At 34.7% G+C, this 20,467-nt stretch overlaps 2 protein-coding genes across 3 annotated transcripts; one reads left to right on the top strand and one right to left on the bottom strand.

The window, feature by feature from the left end:
- Positions 1-362: 362 nt before the first annotated feature.
- On the bottom strand, positions 363-5,370 carry LOC108979161 (enolase). Its single transcript, XM_035694888.1, has 17 exons — positions 5,204-5,370; positions 4,986-5,049; positions 4,153-4,217; positions 3,792-3,839; positions 3,604-3,690; positions 3,430-3,510; positions 3,237-3,338; positions 3,073-3,153; positions 2,909-2,983; positions 2,528-2,590; positions 2,325-2,405; positions 1,948-2,142; positions 1,813-1,863; positions 1,471-1,559; positions 1,297-1,348; positions 898-954; positions 363-696 (listed from the first exon to the last, which is right to left on the bottom strand). The coding sequence occupies exons 1-17, from the start codon at positions 5,267-5,269 to the stop codon at positions 616-618; spliced, it is 1,338 nt and encodes a 445-aa protein (XP_035550781.1). The 5' UTR covers positions 5,270-5,370; the 3' UTR covers positions 363-615.
- A 6,184-nt stretch (positions 5,371-11,554) lies between these two features.
- Positions 11,555-13,766, top strand: LOC108979163 (proteoglycan 4). 2 transcript variants are annotated; one of them, XM_035694301.1, is made up of 2 exons: positions 11,555-13,019; positions 13,118-13,190. In XM_035694301.1, exons 1-2 carry the CDS (start codon positions 11,709-11,711, stop codon positions 13,160-13,162), a joined length of 1,356 nt encoding a protein of 451 aa, XP_035550194.1. In that variant the 5' UTR covers positions 11,555-11,708; the 3' UTR covers positions 13,163-13,190. The 2 variants fall into 2 exon arrangements, with proteins under 2 accessions (XP_035550194.1, XP_018805310.2); XM_018949765.2 differs by having other exon boundaries at positions 11,565-13,766.
- Positions 13,767-20,467: the final 6,701 nt, after the last annotated feature.

Here is a 20,467-nt window from a genome sequence, read left to right on the forward strand (position 1 = left end):
TTAAAACCGTCACCAAGCAGTCTCCCCTTATGAAAATTGAATAGGAGCCATTTACTTGACTCCGAAACCCGCATTCTGTTTTTCTTTTTTGTGTTGTCATATGTTGACTTTGGAAAGACACTGTAGGAACCTTCTACCCCAAACTTGTATCCAATAGTTTATCTATAAATGTCTTATTTGCAGGAAAATAAATAAAAACAAAGAAGCCAATCAAGTTTGTTGAATGTTGCAGTCTTCCAAGTGCCCAGTTTTATGCAAAAGCTTATTTCAATTACTTGGGCCATAAATTTCACTTCTGGCTGAACTGTCTTTTTTTTTTTTTAAACATCATTTCAGGTAGCAAAGAAAGAAAGATGGGGAAATGCGAACAATAATGCTACAATCATGAAGCAGCAAAACTACATACTTATAATTCAAAGGGGTTTTGGCAAACAAAATACATTCAAAATTACTATAGCCTCAAGACATTCATAATCCGTAGCACGTTCACTTATTATAAATTTCTCAATTCACCATACTGTCGTATTCCTATGCGTACCGATGCTTGAGTGACCACAAAACTGCAAAACCACACATATCATGAAACCGAAGATCTTAGAAGGTTTGTCGAGAACTTCAGTATGGTTTCACGGGTGCTCTGAACTTCGATCCAGCGTAGACAGCTGCAGATCCAAGCTCTTCCTCTATCCTGAGAAGCTGCACATTAGAGAACAATCGTTAACTTTTGTCCTTAATATCACCATTGTGTGTGTTGTGTCCTTGTGTTCACATGAGAGACGCAGATGGATAAAAATAAATGATTTGGAACTACCAATGTTTCAAGCTATAATGATGACCAAGCAGATTGTTGAGAGAAAGAGAGTGGGAGGAGCAAGCAGACCCAAAATAGAAGTTTACCTGGTTGTATTTAGCAAGGCGCTCTGATCTGCAAGGAGCCCCAGTCTTGATCTGGCCCTGTTTAGCAACAAGAGAGATGAGGATAAATCATATCAGCTTTAAGCAATAGCATACACAAAGTTGTTGGACCGCATAGAATGTAATCGTAAAAACCTAGACGTTAAGCACCTAATATTGTAACCATAATTCACAATAATTTTTTTTAATACAAGTAACCATTATTCACAAGATAAATGGTGTTCTTTACAAATGGAATCTTTTGTCGCAAACAAAACCTAAACATCAAATTCTCCAACTGCAGGGAACAACACTTGCGAAGATAAAACAAGAAAAAACAAACAACCTCCACCCAAAGAAATTTAGAACTCCCCAACAAAAAAGTGGTAGGATAACACTTACCGTTGCCAACCCAACTGAAAGGTCCGCAATGAAGGTATCCTCGGTTTCACCACTATATTAAACAAAGAGAACCAATCAGAACCACCATAGCACAAGTAAATTTTAGTCACAACCCAAGTTACAAACATCTTATGGGAGAGTGGGAGTTAGGAAAATAATGAGCATGCTGTGTACCTTCGGTGACTTGCCATGACACCCCATCCAGCATGTTTAGACATTTTCACAGCTTCAATACTCTCAGTTACCGAACCAATTTGATTCACCTGACCAATCATTAACATGGGGTTGAGAATCTTCTACTTTCAGGCACATGATCATCCACTTAATTTTTATATGGGTGCGGATGTAAGTCAGTGGAAGTGAACCAATGGCTATCAACAAATTATCAGAAATTTTATGTGCATGCAATCCATGGCAGTAGTAAGCAAACAGACAAACGGAGACCAAACAATTATCACCTAAGATTTACGAGGCAATCCTTGGATGCCCTTTAATGAGAAAGACAATGAATACTACCTTCAACAAAAGGGCATTGCAGGCTTTCTCCTGAATTGCCTTTCCAACACGCTGTAGCAACAATAATTAACAAAGTCAGGTCAAGAGGCGGCCTTTCTTCCGAATTTGAATTGAAATAACTGATACTTATTATACCTTAGGGTTTGTGACAAGAAGATCATCACCAACAATCTGCACTTGCTCGCCAATTTCACTGGTAAGCTTTGCATAGTGCTCCCAGTCATCCTGATCAAATGGGTCCTCAATGGACACAATTGGATAATCAGCCACAAATGACTTGTAAACATTCTTCAAGCTGTCCCCTGATATTTTTTGTGATCCGTCATTGTTCTACAGAAGACACATTCAATTGTTCAGCTAACTTAGTTGATAAAAAACTCATGAATTGATATGCTCCGGACCAAACTTCTTTTTATCACACATATAAAACAGATATATAAATCATTCAAAATGATGTGAATCCGAGGAAAAAAAAAAAAAAAGATGTAACATTATGGAAATAAAGTAATTACCTCTTCCTTGAAATTCAAATCATAGGTCTTATCCTTGTTATCATAGAATTCAGAAGCAGCAACATCCATACCAATCACAACCTGTTAGGAAAAAAAGAGAAAAAAATAGCCACCAAATTGTTAAAGTAGTATTGCTACAAGAGCAGGTGACGAAGTAAGAGAGCTAAATTTGATTAAAAAATGAAAAAGATCCAAGAACCGACCTTTCCAGTATATCCAGCTTTAGCAATAGCAGTCTTTAGCAGTTCAAGACCCTCTTTGTTTTCCTGCAAAACCAAACATCCTGACATTATTTTTATCCACATAATACTTGCTTTCTGACATCTTCTATAAATGAGATAAAAGCAAAATTGGCATTAGATGTGATACCAGAAACTTTAAAAAAAAAAATATTAAAAATAGATTTAAAAATTAGTTATGCTACATTTCAGCATTCCGACTTGTTAATTTGGTTTTCAAACAAGGCACAAGGTACAAAAGAAAACAGGAGCAATTTCATGTTAAAAAGAAAAGTCAGTTAGTTGACTTCTTGCTTTTCTATAACATTTCCTGATAGGCGAAAAGCATACTCAGACCATGCTGACCTGAATGTTAGGAGCAAAACCACCTTCATCGCCAACGTTGGTAGCATCTTGCCCATACTTCTTCTTAATTACGGCCTGGACAAGCAAAAATAGTAGAAATAAGATAAGCCTTATAATCAATGCCAATTTCTTATTAAAGACATGAAACCAAAAAGAACAGCCACCTTTAGATGATGATACACCTCTACACCCATTTTCATGGCTTCCTTGAAAGAAGATGCCCCAACAGGGAGAATCATAAATTCCTACATAAAACATAAACAGTAAAACTTCAAATAACTAAATTTCATTAACCATTCATTATATAAATGCCCCAACATCAAATTACCTGCATTGCCAGTTTATTGCCTGCATGGGAACCTCCATTGATAACATTGAAAGCAGGTACGGGCAGCACTAAGGTCTTGTTACCAGCAAGATTGGCAATGTGCTGCAAGGTTAAAACACAACAACAATGAACCACTAGGCATGCAGCTAAAATTAGCAGGAATCATAATGTCAATCTTAAAATACAAATATACCTGGTAAAGGGGAATCTTCTTCACCAAAGAACCAGCTTTACAAACAGCAAGGGAAACTGCCAAAATAGCATTTGCTCCAAGCTATAAAATCAAGAGAGAGAAAACATAAATTAACATGAGGTTCGTGAGCGTCAACAGCATTAGGGAACCACCACTGAATAAAGCTCAAAATACCTTTTGCTTGCACCAACCCCATTCGTTAACAGTTCCATCAAGCTCTTGTACCATGAAGTTGTCGATTTTAGTCTGCTCTGTTGGGTTCTGCATAAAACCAAAATACCGGGTGTAGGGGCATCAATAACACTTTTCTGGACTCGAAAGACATAATAGTAATATCTCACAAAACACAATAACTATCATACCTTCCCTATCAAGGCAGGTCCAATGATTTTATTCACATTCTCCACAGCCTAATCATCAAGAAATCAAATCATCAATATCAGTTTCACTCCAAAATAAAGGAGCAAGAAAGCAATAAAGACGCTTGATGAGACCAAAAAACTACAAAGACACTCCCACCATGCACAACATCCAATTGGAAAACACACAAACACCATGATTATAGGTTCTGCCATTAAAATCAAAGCAATAGAAAGCTTACGCCACTGGCTTTGAAAGATAAGATTGCGGCAATGATGATTCATCACACAACAATAAATAGGATTGCAGTTAATATGAAAGAGTTTAAAATGAATTCAGAGAACATAAAAAGTAATCGAATACCTTGAGGACACCTTTACCAAGGTAGTCTGATCCCCCATCCCTCAACTCCAGGGCTTCGTAGACACCTTTTGACAATAAATCAAGTCATGTATGGATAAGCACAGGTTTTTTAGCATACCAACCAAGACGGATGATAAGCACAAGCACAAGCACAATAGTACATGAATACGAATACACACATAAATATATGTGCAGAACTGTAAGATCGGCAAGGAAAAAAAAAAAAAAACTAGGCTCGGATAGTGAAAGTATTTCATCTCATCATTACAACTTTATCAAATTTTTACAAAATATAACAAACAATCCGACTTTTTCAAATCTCAAAATAATAATAATATTAAAAAATAATATTCTAACAATATTATATTCAACTTCATGCTTCAATCTGGGCATCTAAATTAACATCCAAAAAACCAGTCAAATACAAACAGTAAGGCGAAGTCAAATAACCAAAAAACAAGAAACGAAATACTCGAAATGAATTTAAAATTGAAAAATATTAAACACCGACCCCTCACAAGGCAGGCATGGCGAAAAATAATAAAAATAAACCTAAATATATGTTCATGACTGAAAGATCCACAAGAAAAAAAAGGTAAAAATATCATGAAGAGGGAACACTACGAAATACATAAGCATACTTAAACAGCAAATATACATATAGACACGAAAATATTCCGTATACAGAGAGACATACATACTGTATCCATCCAACCATCCGCCCACACACATTAAAATACTGAAATGTGACGAACGAAATTCACGATAAATGAGAAATAACTAAAAGTAAGAAATATAAAACAAGAAAATGGAATAGAAGAATAAACGTTCACCTGTAGAAGCACCACTTGGCACAGCAGCTCTAGCCAGGCTATCATCAGAAAGAATAATATCAACCTGAAATTCAGATGAAAGCCTTAAAAACACTCATCGTAAATTTCCTTTCTTCTCCTTGCATTTTCTCAGCAAACAAACAAAGCAGTAAACATCATGATAAATAATATAGTTATGATAGAAGAAAAGAGATCAGACGGATTAAAGGAAAACTCACTTCGACGGTTGGATTTCCACGGCTGTCGAAGATCTGACGGGCTTTAACAAGCTTGATCGTAGCCATGTTTCCGATTCGCAAGGGGTTTCTCTGAACACTCAAAACTCTTGTTTCAGACTTTAAAGTTGGTTCTGGGACTCGAACCGACGGTCATACGTGTATATAGTCGTGTAGAGCACATAGTTTTCAACCACGGATTTATAGTTTCCACCGTTGATCAGGGAAAAGTAACATGCCATGTGGGTGGCTGCGATGGCTTGTTTTTTCTTTCCTTGGGCATCACGAGAGAGGCTGAAGTAAATTTGAGTGGACCCACAGACGAAAAGGAATAATCTCAGAATATGCGGTAAAATAGGGTAAATGTTTGAAAATAGAGTATGCATTTTAGTTTTAAATGAATTTAATAGAATATTATTCTTTAATAATATTATTATATTAATATTTAAAAAAATTAAATTATTTATTATATTTTATATAAAAATTAAAAAAAATTATAATAATAAAATAAAATAAATTGAGATAAATTTTTAAATTAGCCATTGAGATTTCAATTTATTATTATAATTTTTTTAAATTTTAATATAAAATATAATAAATAATTTAATTTTTTTAAATTTTAAAATAATAATAATATTAAATAATAATATTTTATTATTTCAATTTAATTTATTTCGACTTTTAAATATACAGTAGAGGCTCAGAGCCAGAGGACCAGCAGTACGGCAGTACCGACTTTTGAAAAGGAAACTACATGGGACCCAATAAGGTAAATCAATGTAATTGACCAAGATTTTTTTTATAATTCTTTAAAAATATTTTTGTTATAATTAAGAGAGTGCGAGCTGGGTTAATAGATAAAGAGGTTATAATCATTGTGTTTGGTGAGTTAAGCAATTTTATATTATTTATATTATTATTTATAAATAAATTATTATTATTTATTATTATTCACATATCATCTCAATATTTAAATAAAATTTAAAAAAACTTAAGTGAACACCATAACTTTTTTTTAAATATAAGTTCCATGCTACAAAAGAATTTATTGGAAAAATTTATAAAATGATATGATGTGTTATATTTATTTTATAATAAAAATAATTTTATATTAATTTACGAGTTTACTCGCAGATATTCTGACTGCAATATGTATGCCGTGGTGGACGAAACCCATATCTTATTTTGAGTATCTTGATTGCCGATGCACTGCAGTGCTCTTGGAACAACTTGTTTATCCTTTGTACAAAAATCAGACGATATATTTACACATTCTTCTGGTTTCTTGCAAAACAGCAGGAATCAAAAGTCGGTAGCGAACAGCTGAAACTTGAAAGTGATTGCATAAAACCAGTATGATTGATTGATTGATTGCCTGATCCATGGGCTTCTCATAGAATAGTATCACCTCACTTGAGAAACAAAACATGCTCTAGAGTTTCTTCTTAATTCCAAATTGCACAGAGGACAAAGCAAATATGCTACTTCTCTCAAAAACTCGTTCCATGACTTTGAATCCAGGAATTTCTTCTTCTTATTAGTCATCGTTTGGATAATAAGTTAAGATAAAATGAGATGATTTTAGATGAATTGAATAAAATATTATTATTATTTTGAAATTCAAAAATTTTTAATTATTTATTATATTTTATATAAAAATTTAAAAAATTTATAATAATAAAATAAAATAAGCTCAAATCATTTTTCAATCTAAATAGGCCTTAGAAAAATCATAAACTATGGGTTTGGTTTGGTTGGTGATGTCTACCGGATGATATTATAGCCTTATAGGTTAGTGAGTGACAAGAAAAGTTCCTTGTGAGGTTGTTGGGCTGTACAAATACAATAGACTTCCAATAAAGTTTCTGAAATATCATGATATTATCCCCACAAATGACAATAAATTGAGTAAGAAGCTTCCCGACTACACCAATACGTCAATGATTAAATCAACAATACAGTATATAATATTTCATGGAAAAAAAAGCATCTTCTGCAATTTTTCCATCCATTTTGTCTATAAATAGAGTTAACATGTTCCCACTTGTCTCATGTAGTGGTCGTCTCTCTCATTCCCTTCCAACCTTTTGGCTGGCTCTTCTTCTTTTTTCCCTCCTGTCAATCTTTGCAGCCATGTTTGATTCCATTTTAGGGTTTATAACTCAAGCTGTTTCCAGCTCTGTCTTCATCTTCTGTTTTTGCAATTTGATTATTGTCATTATCCTTGTGGGCTCCAAGTCCAGTTCCAACTCAGACGATCAAGGAGGTGAAATCCCTCCCTCGGTACTAATCATCGACGCAAGCACAAATCATAAACATGGAACAAACAGTGAGCAGTTCTTCAGTGACAGCAAATTGTCAAGAAATATCAATGAAGATTCACGTTCCCAGGAAACATCTGTTGCTGACGGGGAGGAAAACAACAAGAAGGAGGATGATCATGATAAAGGTGAAGATGAGGAGCTGAGGAGAAAAGTAGAAGAATTTATAGAAAAGATCAATAAAGGATGGAAAGCAGAGTTGTTGGGGTCATCACGCTTAGTCTAGTTTGGCATGGTCCTGCAATGTGAATTTGTATCAAATCTTTTGGATAAAAAACTCTATTTTTTTTTCAAACTGTATTAGGAAGTTTTTGCTGTACTATTAGAAGCAACGATCATAGGATTGGTGGTGCAGTGTAGATCGAGCATGAAGATTTCATTTTTTTTTTTTTTTTCTTTCCTGTCTGATCAACGTTGCTTCTCTGTTTCAGCATGAAACTTCGGTATTTCGAATGATTCAAAGCAAGCACAACAAATACATTTTTCTGAACAGAGTTTGATTCTCCCTCACATGGAAGAGGGTATAAAGCCAAGCTAAAGGGTACAAAATGAATTTTAGGCAGAAGCACAAGAGATGCTCTTTATCATCTTTCCCACTATTTTTTTAAAGAAATAAATTATTTCACGTCTGTGTGGAGATGTTTTGGAGACGGGACAAGTTTTGGATAAGGAATTTGTGCACTTCGAAAATTTCAAAATATTATTAAGGAGATGGTTAGGATGTTGACCTCAGAACTGAACATTATCGATTAAGATATTATTTGTTTTGTTTAATTTTATAGATAGGATGAATTGTGATTAAAATTAAAAATTAAATAAAATATTATTATTATATGTTTTTTTAATATTATTTTTTTAAAAAGTTAAATTATTTATTTTATTTTATATAAAAAAAATTAAATAAAATGAATTAAAAAAAATTATGAAAACAACTAAACGTAATAAAAAAAATATGGGGCCTGAGAGCAACATTTTCTTAGATAATGACGGAGCATTAGACGATCAACCAATTACATACATGGTCGACAGCTACTTCATAAATAAATAAATGCCACCTTCAACATAGCACTTTGGGCTTACGCCGACAGAGTCACAGTCGTAGACTCATAGGGGCGGCTAACATTTTTTTTAAATAATTGTGGGACTTGAGAAATATTTTTAAAATTTGATTTTAAGAGCGTTGTTGTTCATAAGCCTACATATCACATCCTATAATTTATTTATTTATTTTTTTTTTAATTTTTTTTTAGTTTTATCATTTTTAAAAAAATTGAATTCTTTTATTCATAATTCATATATCATATATTTGATAAGAGAAACAAATTAAAAAAATCACAAAATATATAATGTGTGGTGTATGAAGCTTATGAATATAATTTTTCTTAGTTCCAATTAAAATGAGACGTTTACAAGAACCCTGCTACTTGTAACACTTCGAGTGTAATACTTGCATAAGCATGGTAACACATTTTTTCTTTTTCTTTTTATAACCAGATTTGCATTAATTCAAAACCTCTATAAAAGAGGAAGAATACATGGTGAAATATCATCTAATACAATGAGAGGTGAAATTAAACCCAAAGCATTTTTTGCAAGGATATGAGCAACTCTGGTATTAGACCTACAAGTGTGTTGCACTGACCAAGAATTGAAATTTGCCAACAATGCTCTAGAGTCTACCTGCATCTTGGACAGATTAACTCTAGTAGGAAGGGCATTGAGACAGACTCTCCACAAGAACACTTTGTTGGCATTAGGGATCTGCAGTTGCCAAATATTGGTCCACTCATCTTGTTTGGGAAGTAGAGAGGAAGACTGACCCTTATCTCGAGTTTGTAGTTTACTATATAGATAATATACACTCCTGACAGTGAAATTCCCCTTAGAAGTACGTGTCCAAATTCTTTTATCGGGTCTATTGCAATGGCTAATTGGAATTGCCTTTATAGTAGCAACTTATTCTATAGAGAAAATGGCATTAAGCATCTCTTCCTTCCACTTATGTGATAAAGGGTCAATCAGGTTTGATACTTTGGTATCTGCTTGTAAAAATCTGATTGTGCTTTGGGGTCTAAAAGTTGAATGCTGAGGTAACCATCTATCAGTCCATATACTCACATCTTCTCCATTACCAATTATCCATATAAGGCCTTCTTCCAATAGTGGTTGAGCTGATATAATACTTTGCCATATATAAGAGGTATTGCTGCCCAATTTGGCCTTCAGAAAGTCAATGGTAGGGAAATATTTTGCTTTAAGCACTCTTTCAGCTAGTGATTGAGGGTCTTGGATGAGCCTCCATCATTGTTTGGCTAACATAGCAGAATTAAAATTTTCAAAATCTCTGAGTCCTAGGCCCCCTTGCTTTTTTGATCTTCTCATTTGCTGCCAACCCACCCAATGGATCTTCTTATCCTAAGCCTGTTGACCCCACCAGTATTTACTCATAATCATATTAAGAGCTTGTAATAGTATCTTAGGTAATTTAAATAATGTCATACTATAGGTAGGGATGGCTTGTACCACAACCTTGAGAATGATCTCCTTGTCTGCTTGTGAGAGATGTTTGATGTTCCAAGTTTTTAGCCTGTTTTGCACTTTATCCACAATGCCTTTAAAAGATGAAGCTCTTGATCTCTCCACCAAAACTGGCAGACCTTGGTATCTCTCATAAGAAGAAGTAGCTCTTACAGTTACACCAGCAATACTAGTAATAATTTTCTTATTCTCTTCTTGAGTATTCTTGCTAAAAAAAATGGAGGTTTTTTTCCTTGTTGAGCCTTTGGCCTGATGCTTGCTCATAAGATTCCAAGAGCATAAATAATCTACTTCACTCCAATGAGTTGGTCTTGCAGAACAATAGGCAATCATCTGCAAAAAAGATATGATTAATGTGCAACTGACCCTGGCTAAAGGAAGACCAATGATTATTCTAGAATTTTCAGCTTAATTGAATAGCTAATTTAGTACTTCAGCACATATGATGAACAAGTAGGGCGAGAGAGGATCACCCAAGTAGGGTAACACATTGACGTGATGATAGATATTTATTCACATTGACTTTAAAAAAAGATTGGCTTTGATACTTACCACAGAAGGGGCATTACAAATTTTAATTTTGGGATTTGGAATATTATTAGTAGGAGATATAATTTAAACATGTATGCAAGTCCTGTTCATTTTTTTAAAAAAAATTGAATAAATTTAAAATTCACATTAAAAAAGACTCACTTTTTAATAGTATGCCCCATTTTTTTTTTCAAACGGAATAGCAGGACTCTCACATCTTAAGATATATTAATCTAGCGTTACTTTATTAGTAAAATTTTCTTAGGTGCAAAGTTTCAAATAATAAAGATAACGACAGGTCCCTCAAAGATAAACGAACACCAAGATGAGAATAGTATAAACTGGCCGAAGTAGGTAAGCACTCGGGTTGGTCCGCTGTTTGTACATACTTCGGCTGTGCACGTGGTCCATGACTCACGATGGTAGGTCGCATGTTGTCTGAGGCGATGGCTAGTCGGAAGTCTTCGACTCGAAGATGACTCTTTGAAGGCAACTACATACTTTCACATGCATTTTCAGAGATTTAGCGTAACAAACGAAAGACAAAAAGATTCTTGCTTTCGACATAGTTCACTTGTATCTGTTAGCAGCCTTTTAACGTCTTGTCCTCTTGGTCTGGGAAAGAAAAATATAGACATATTACTCTTTTACAGCCACAACCAACTAAGATAATCATGATATCCAGTAAAAAATGTTAATTTTTTTTTTTAAGTTTCAGTTTTACATAATTATGCTCAAAGATGTTGAAAAAGTAATAGTTGTCTTGTTACTAGAAAAAAAGACGCCCTTGTCTTCAAAAAAAAGAAAAAGAAAAAGAAAAAAAGAGGTCCTCAAGACTGGAGAACAGAGTAATTGAAACTCCAAGGCAATTGAGATGAGATGCTTAGACCTACCAGAGAAGGAAAATATGTCTAAAAAGAATCCCATTTATCTTTGTCCCCTACCAAGGCAAAGAAGCAAGAGCAAAGTGCGGGTTTCAAGGCACAAAACAATGGAAAGGCCCCAAAAGTTTTCTAAAGTATCAAATCCATACCTATATATACCATCATCATTGGCATTACCTTCCAAAATAAAACACCCTCTTTATTTGTTTTAAAGAACATTTTCCTGGATCATCTATGGCAGAACAAAGGCAACTATTCCGATTTCGGCTCCCTTGGCAATCAGCACCAGCTGCGCCTCCACCTCCACCTCCACCTCCACGTCCTTCAAGCGAATCACAGCCTCCTGGTCCTAAAATTGAAACCCAAACGCCCGCTCAATCCAGCACTGCCTCCATTCAGAGGCCACCATTCAGGCCTGCAGGGATTGCCTCGTCAGTACTGCCCCCTACAGCTTCCCAAGCACGTGCAGCACAACCTCAATATCCTCGGTCGCCAACACCATCGCCAACAGTCGCTTCGAAGCCTCGATCAGCACCTCAAACTCGGGCTGAAGCTCCATCACCTTCACGTGCAGCGCCTCAAACCGGAGCTTCCGGCTCTGTGCCCTCATCACCATCTCGCACATCTCAGGCCCAACCAGCATCTGGGACAACCTCTTCGCCTATATCTCGTCCATCCTCTCCACCTGCTGACCGACGGACATCACAACCCTCTTCTCCATCTCGCCCAACCGCTCAGGTGGAACCAACCGGTACAACGAAATTACAACCAATTCAAGAAAGCTCTCAGCCTTCGGCCGCTGCCACTCAGCCCCCATCATCTCTCTCTGAGAAAGAACCAAAGCCAGTGGTGACTCGTTTATCCTCTCCACCTGCTGACCGAAGGACATCACAGCCCTCTTCTCCATCTCGCCCAGCAGCCCAGGTGCAGCCAGATGTTACAACGAAATTAAAACCCACAATTCAAGAAAGCTCTCAGCCTTTGGCTGTTGCCACTCAGTCCCCATCGTCTCTCTCTGAGAAAGAACCAAAGTCAGTGGTGTCTCTGCCACTATCACAAGAGCCTCAACTCAAGGCCGCACAAGTGCCATCTGAAACTATTTCCAATTCCCAGAACCGTACCCCAATTAAAACCTCCTCTAAACTAGATGGAGTGACGACACCGCCCACAGAAGCTTCACAAACTTCTCCAACTCAAAAGTTAGATTCTAATGCCATTGGTGGCGATGCTAAGCCAAAGTTAGAGGAAAGGGAAGTAGGGAAGGAAGTAGTGCGAGAAATAATTGAAGAAAAAACAAATGGATCAAGTTATGAAGACCCAGCAAAGAAGACAATCACTGCTGCGTTTCAAGAAAAACAGAAGCCAAAGTGGGAGAAGGAAGAATCTTTTGACAGAAAGGAGTCAGTAGTCGCCACCAGTTCTATTCCAAAACAGGTCAACATTGCAAGTTCAAGACATCCGAAGGAAAGGAGATCATCAAGCACATTAACTACACAAAAACCGAGTGTTATCTTCAACGGAGAACAACTTCCCCTGCACGAAGAGGTAAGGAGAGATATCTCTAAATACGTTCAAAAGCTTACCACTAGCCAATCCGATTATAAAATGCCAGTTAGTGTCATAACCCTATCTGGTGAAAATAGAGGAGCATCAATGCAGTTGGGCTTAGAGTCGACCAAAACAGATGAATTTGTCCCCATTCACCGGGGTTACAAGCTCAACTCAGATGAGAGCACTGACGCTACCACTGACGGAGAAGGGAGCTCCACAGATAAAAGGACCAGAGATCCAACCCCAAAAGAAAATCCCCCATCAAGGGCATATGTTAATAGCAATGTACAGAGTGTCAATAACTCCATTTTGTTCGACACTTCGGTCACCGAAAACAATCCTGGCGTCCGGTTGGTTGTATCAAATAAACAAGAAGAACCACACAAGGCTGAGTTCAACGTCACCCCGGCGGAGAAGCTTAAGTATCAACCAACAGTAAGAAGACGGTGCCTCAGAGGCCTTTTCATGGAATCAAGTGACTCGGATACTCCGGAAAAGCGTCGACGTCATGGTTGCCGGTTTAGCTGTGGGGAGAATCTTTCTCTTGGTTGGATGGCGTAAGTATATTTTCTCATAAAGTTTGTCACACATTGATAATAAGGATGTTATAACATTCACCAAGTCATGCTTTCCGTGTCATGTTGTTATTCTCTATAGCTACCCCATATTTTGTATATTCCAAACTCCATTTTCATTGGGTTTAAGGTAATTGTTTATATGTACAATTAATACAATTGTTAATTGTGTTTAATTAAGTGAGATGCATTGTAGAGTAAAAATTAAAATAGGAGATGTTTTCTTTGATGTAACGATAAATTATCCCTTATTCTAAAAGGTTTAAATGGATAGAAAGAAATAAATTTAATTGTATAAATTATATTACAAGCAAATTTTGCTAAGTTGCCAAATCGTTTCAACTATTTTTTTTTTTTTATGGGAGTTTCGAATTCCAGATCTCTATTTTAGAAGTTGAGAGTTTATGTCAATCACACTACATACATTTCTTTGACTTTTTCAACCATTCTTGTTATTACCCAATCAGGGTGTTGAGCTCATCCCCTTCCTCTATTACTTCTACTATCACCAGCAACTTCGTTTTGGAGAAACATCAGGAAGAGTCCTCAGTGGGCAAAGGGTCATAAAGAACAGTCCATAAAGACCCATAAAGCTCATTGCTCCGAAGAATTGGAAGAAATTGGGATATCTATACAGAGGTAGTTGGTGTCATCCAATTTAACATAAATACATTGGGCATCACAGGGAGCAGCAAAATCTGCACTAAATCGTTGCCCTTTGAGAGCTCTACCAATTTAATGAGCTTTTAGATTTCGACACCACAATCTCACCTCTCACTTGGGCTTTGCTTTACATTCGTGAATCTCTGGATGGTAATCTTCAAGACAAAGCGGAGACGAAATTAGAAAATCTAGTTTGGGTGGCCGAGGTTTTACAGAGATTAACAATAAATAAATAAATAACAAAAAAAAAAATGAAAGAAAGAAAGAAAGAGTAATAATCACTTTTCTTCTAAATTAGTTAATTTCTTGCCCCTTAATTAAGAAAAGTATAACTTTTTCCATAACAGCTTCTTTTTGGAATAGTTTTTATAACCAGTATATTTTTTTAGAAAGGTTTTAGCCACAAAAGAATCTTATTAAATAAATCTATAAACTAACATAATTGATATCGTATGGTAGATTGTAAAAAAAATTTTTATTATAAAATAAATCTAATGTATCATATAAAATTATATTAATTTATGAATTTACTTTTATAAGATCTTTTTATGATTGTATATAACACTCGTCTTTTGTTTTTGTTTGCGATTCTTAGTACATGTTTGAGATTGCGATATGAAATATAACTTATAGGTTTAGGACTTATAACTTATAACTGAAATAACAAGTTCTGCGAATAAAAAGATGCTTACTGTTTGATAACTATATGTTTAAATCACTTTTAAACGTATTACATTTGCTTATAAACAAATTAAAAAAGTGATTTCTGAAGTGGAAATAACGATCATTTGACTTTTTTAGAAATTAATATCATATCCTTAAAAGCTTAAAGATTGTAATTATCTGAAAGTTGTATGAGTATTTTTGCCTATTGACAGTCTTTTTAAATGATTTGATATTAAAAAATACTTTAATATGTAACATTCAAATAATCTAATTTTTTCATTAAAATAATTTAAAAACTATTTAAATATTTTTTAAAACTCTTAACGCAATTTCAAACAAACCCATAGTACACAACACAATATGTTCTTAGATGCAAAAAAAAAAAAAAAAAAACCCTTTATGAAACCTCCAACCTAAAAGGCCATATCATACACTTTTTAGACAATAGTAGTTGGAAAGACATAACTATCCCTTGGTGTTCGTATTTAAGGGTTCTGATCAATTCAATCTTCTTGATTGTGTACTATCATCGCTCCTCTCGTGAGAATTGTGGCTAGCTCGCAATAAAGCCATATTTGAGGGCTCTGACACCTCAGCCCTTACTATTATTGTCAATATTAAGGTTGTGTTTGAATGTTGAAGTGAATTGAGTTGAGTTGAGTTGAGATGATAAAATATTATTACAATATTATTTTTTAATATTATTATTATTTTAAGATTTGAAAAAGTTAAATTGTTTATTATATTTTGTATTGGAATTTGAAAAAATTGTAATGATGAGTTGAGATGAGTTTGGTAACCAAACTCATCCTAAGAAGTAGTTTTGTGAGCTCAATTCTCTTCTAAAACCTATTTTAGTCAAATGATTCCACTTCCTTTAGGTACTCTCAAGTCGAACATTGACAATAATTCAAAATGTAACTCTAGGAATGTTGGTTCTGATGGTATTTTAAGTTCTCATAATTACTCTATCATTGTAAATTTTCCTTAATTTTTTAGTACATGTACCAACACTTTTGATGAATTGTCAACTGAGAATTGGTTTAACTTTATGCTATAAACACTCAAACTGAGTGTTTTTTACTTGATTATTGAAATCGATACTCTTATTGTTGTTAATTGACTTAATAAAGACTCTTCCCCTTGAAATTACACTAATATTTGGGACGATACTGTATATTTCAAGAATATTTTCTCGTTTAGTATCAATCATTTATACAAAGAAGGTAATGCGCTTGCGAAAAGCCTAGCCAATTATGGTGTAATGGCCCAATGGGACACGCAATAAGTTTTTCTTCTCTTCTTCAACTCCCTAAATAAATGGTTGCCTTGTTCTCTTTAGATAGTGTAGATCTTTAATATATTTGACACTAATTTTCTAGAATGGTACTTAATTTTGTTCTATTTTTCCTTTATATTTCTCACTCCTTTAAGAAACTTGGTTTTGGGACTTTTTTTCTTTGTAAATCCCAAGTTTTCTCATTTTTGTAAATGTATTCCTCTCAAGATTTTATTTCTCATTTCGTTTTTTTTTTGGCCAGAATGGTCAAAATTTTTCCTGCGGGAAAAATAACCAGTACGGATATGTGGGATGTTTGATTTCGGCTAGAATTCTAACCATTTTGGCCTGTTTTGGTCCTTTCGGCTGGATTCCGATATTATGGCCGGAATAAGTGTTTCGGTCTGAATTAAGCATCAAGAAACACTACCAACAAGATGTGGTATGAAATCCAAATTTATACCCTCCGAGAAGAGGTGGATGCGTAAGCTTTCTATGGTAATTACGGTAGAACTGATCTTAAGGTTGTGTTTAGATGTTGAAGTGAGTTGAATTGAGATGATAAAATATTATTAGAATATTATTTTTTAATATTATTATTATTTTAAGATTCGAAAAAGTTGAATTATTTATTATATTTTGTGTTAAAATTTAAAAAAATTATAATAATGAGTTGAGATAAATTGAGAGGAACTTAAGTAATCCTACACGTTCTCTCCCCGCGTAGGAGTTGAGAGGAGTTGAGATAAATTGAGATAACCAAACGAAGCTTAAGTAATCCTACGCGTTCTCTCCCCGCTCACTCCCTCACTCTCTCCTCAAGTCCCTCTCTTTTTCTCTCCCCAAAAAAAGCCTATCGCGCAGCTCTCTCTCTCCTTAAAAATTGAAGCTGCTCTGTTTCTTCCGAAGCCAGAAGCTTCTCTGTTTCTCCCCTCTAATCTCTTATGCGGAAAGACCCTTACAACTGAGAGAGCTTTGTAAGTATTTGTTTCTTTTTTGATTGTATTGATGGAGCTAAGGGCATTTTAGTAGTTTTTTCAAGAAAAAAATAGAATTTTTTCTTCCACCTTCAAAGCTCCAAGGTTGGGTATGAGATTGTCACCAGTAGCAACTAATGGCTGTTTTTGGATAATATTTACTTTAATAATCACAGATAAGCTCTCAATTGTATATCTTTGATATTCTCTATGCATCATTTCGTTTGTAAATTCATTGTCTAATGTCTGAAATTAATAAATTTTTGTTCCTATTAGACACTACAAATCAACATTATTTTTTTGCGCCGAGGACTATCTGAAAAGAGGGAGTTATGCTGAGAAATAGATCCAGAGCAATGAAAAGCAAGCAAAATTTAATGGGTGATCCAGCTCTCAACCATTTCCCACCCAAAAATGCCCCAGAGCCGTAGCATTTTCTTTTGGCCGTCCAAGATTTAGAGCTTTCAAAGCAAAGGGCCTCTCCGATATTCTATCGCGACGGGCTTGAGGAGAGATAGAGGGGGCTTGAAGAGAGAGAGAGGGAGCGAGGAGAAAACGATGAGAGGTCGTTCAATTATCTAAGATCAATTCTATTGTAATTATATTAGAAGTTTAACCGTCCACCTCCTATTGGAGGGTGTAAAAATGGGTTAGTCACTTCATCCTATTTTAAGATTTTCTCTATTGAGATTTGCTACACAACCTCCACCACACTCCACACTCCACACTTTTTTAAATTTTTTAAATTTTTTTTTTGAATTTATTTTATTCTTTTTAAATTATTTCAAATTTTTTATTCATTATTCATATAATAAATATTTAATAAAAGAAAAAAATAATAAAAATTAAAAATAATATGGAGTGTGGAGGTTGTGTGAATAGTAGGAGGTTGAGTAGATTTTTTGTTCTCTATTTTCAATTAGTTTTTTCATCCCCTTTTTCCCTTCATTGCATAATCCATAAAGAAAAAATATATTTATAAGTTTTAGCAGCCATCTGTTAAAAAATGATTAGTGTTTTAATTTTCAATTTTGCTACAGTTATCTACCGTTGGGTATCCTATTGCAAAATCGTCTGACGTGATTAATGCCACGTCACGTTTATATTATTAAAAAAAAGAAGAAGAGAGACTCATTTTTTTTTTCAGAAAACCATCTCACCTAGGTGCCAAACTCATCCCAAAAAGATGTTCATAAAAATCTTGCTTTCATAAGCGACTTAGGGTAGATTTGGGGGGTGAGATGAGAATTTTGTGTTTTGTTTTGAATGTTAAAATATTAAGTTTTAATATTATTATTGTTTTGGGATTTGAAAAAGGTGTATTGGGATTTTAAAAAATTAAATTGTTTATTATATTTTATATGGGGATTTGAAAAAGGTGTAATGATGAGATGAGATGAGAATTTTGTGTTTTGTTTGAGCTCCCAAACCTGCCCTTATTCAACAAAAAATTAGAAATAAAAATTAGAAGGAATTAATAAGAGACTTTTTACCACTGATAGTTTTTTGCAGAAGATGAAGTACTTGAGCCTAGCAAACAAATCCAAGAGAAAATGGCCTCCACTTATATGACAGTGAATACGAAGAGATATCTTTCCCTTCACTTTCTTTCACTTTGCTACTACTTCATCTTTTTGTAATATGTTGTACCACCCTTAAAAACCAAAATCTTAAATCCCAATTTCTCATATTTTAGATTCTGAAATATCCAAACCTTTTTACAAGAAACATCAAGCCCTTTTTCTTCGTACCGAACTGGGTTTGCGACCGTTGAGTTTTGACTGTGAAAACCTAAAAAAAATTGAGTTTTGAGGTGAAGAATTTGATGGGGGTTCTGGGGTAGAGGAAGAAAAAAGGAACAACAGGTAGAAATTGCAGAGAACGCTATTGAAGAGAAGGGGAATGTATTTTTTTCTCCTCTGGGTGTGTTCGGTGAGAGTTCTATTCTGGAGATGAAGATATTTGTCTTCGTGGGAGTGGAGTTTGATTTCATAAGGAAATCAAAGGTGCAAACGCACCGTTTAACTAAGTCTGATGTGGAATCCAGGTACACAGGGTGTCCTCGTCCCGAGTGAAAGTAGAGTTTTTCTTTAATTTTTTTAGAGTTATAATAGATCATGTTACAAGTCGTAAAGACACCAATGTGCAACAAAACTCGATCCCTAAAACCTTAAACACTTCAACTTAACAAGGATGTGACCCACCATATCTAACCGAGTAATGATACAAACAACATATTTCACAATATATATGTTAAAATAAAGATATTTTTATAAAATAATATTATTTTTATAAAATATTTTACTAAATTACCCTCCATTTTAAAACATGTGTATGTAATATATTGTGAAAAGAAATGTCAGATTATATTTTTCTTTTAGAATATGTTTACGGGTGAGTTTGAATCCTAAACTCATCTCAACTCATCATTACAATTTTTTCAAATTCTAATATAAAATATAATAAATTATTCAACTTTTTCAAATCTCAAAATAATATATAATATTAAAAAATAATATTTTAACAATATTTTATAATCTCAACTCAACTCAACTCATTTCAACATTCAAACACATCCAACATCTTTTTGTCCACCATCCAGACCATAGGCACTATCACCCAGATATCGAACAACTTGACGTCGCTCCAGTGCTCCAAGCGAAGCAGCCAAGATCCACTTTGTCAGTAGCAGCTGGTTTTGCTGTGCCGAAGATCGACGCCGGACATCCACCTCCATATTGCACTGTCATCTCCACGCTGCAAGTATTTTTTTCACAAGAAAATCAATTTTTGGACAGATCTAAAATGCAGATGAAAAATGGAACTAATGGAAGCTTTTATAGCTTTTCCAAATCCTAAAGCTGATACTTCCTTGATCTTTATTTCTTCTCTTCTTTGTTTTGTCTACTTATTTTTCCAAAGTTTCACCAAATATATTTCATCTTTCCTGTTTCGTTGAAAAAGTAGAATTCTGTGATACCCCATATGATATGAATAAGGATAGGTGGTGTATGAGATCCTACATTGCTTGGGAAGGAGAAGTTCTTGCTCTTTATAAAGTTCCAATGGGGCTCCAATTGTATCATTGACTAGTCATTTTGGAGCATAGGCCATGTAGTTTGGGCCTTCAATTGGGGCGTTACAAATGGTATCAGAGCCTATCCTAACCAGAAATGTGGAACTTGAGCTGTGTCACCTATAATGAACAGGCCCGACGAGGACGTCGGGAATTTAAGAGGGGTAGATTGTGATACCCCATATGATATGGATAAGGGTAGGTGG

The sequence above is a fragment of the Juglans regia genome, chromosome 10 (genome assembly GCF_001411555.2).
Source record: "Juglans regia cultivar Chandler chromosome 10, Walnut 2.0, whole genome shotgun sequence".
NCBI classification, from domain to species: domain Eukaryota; kingdom Viridiplantae; phylum Streptophyta; class Magnoliopsida; order Fagales; family Juglandaceae; genus Juglans; species Juglans regia.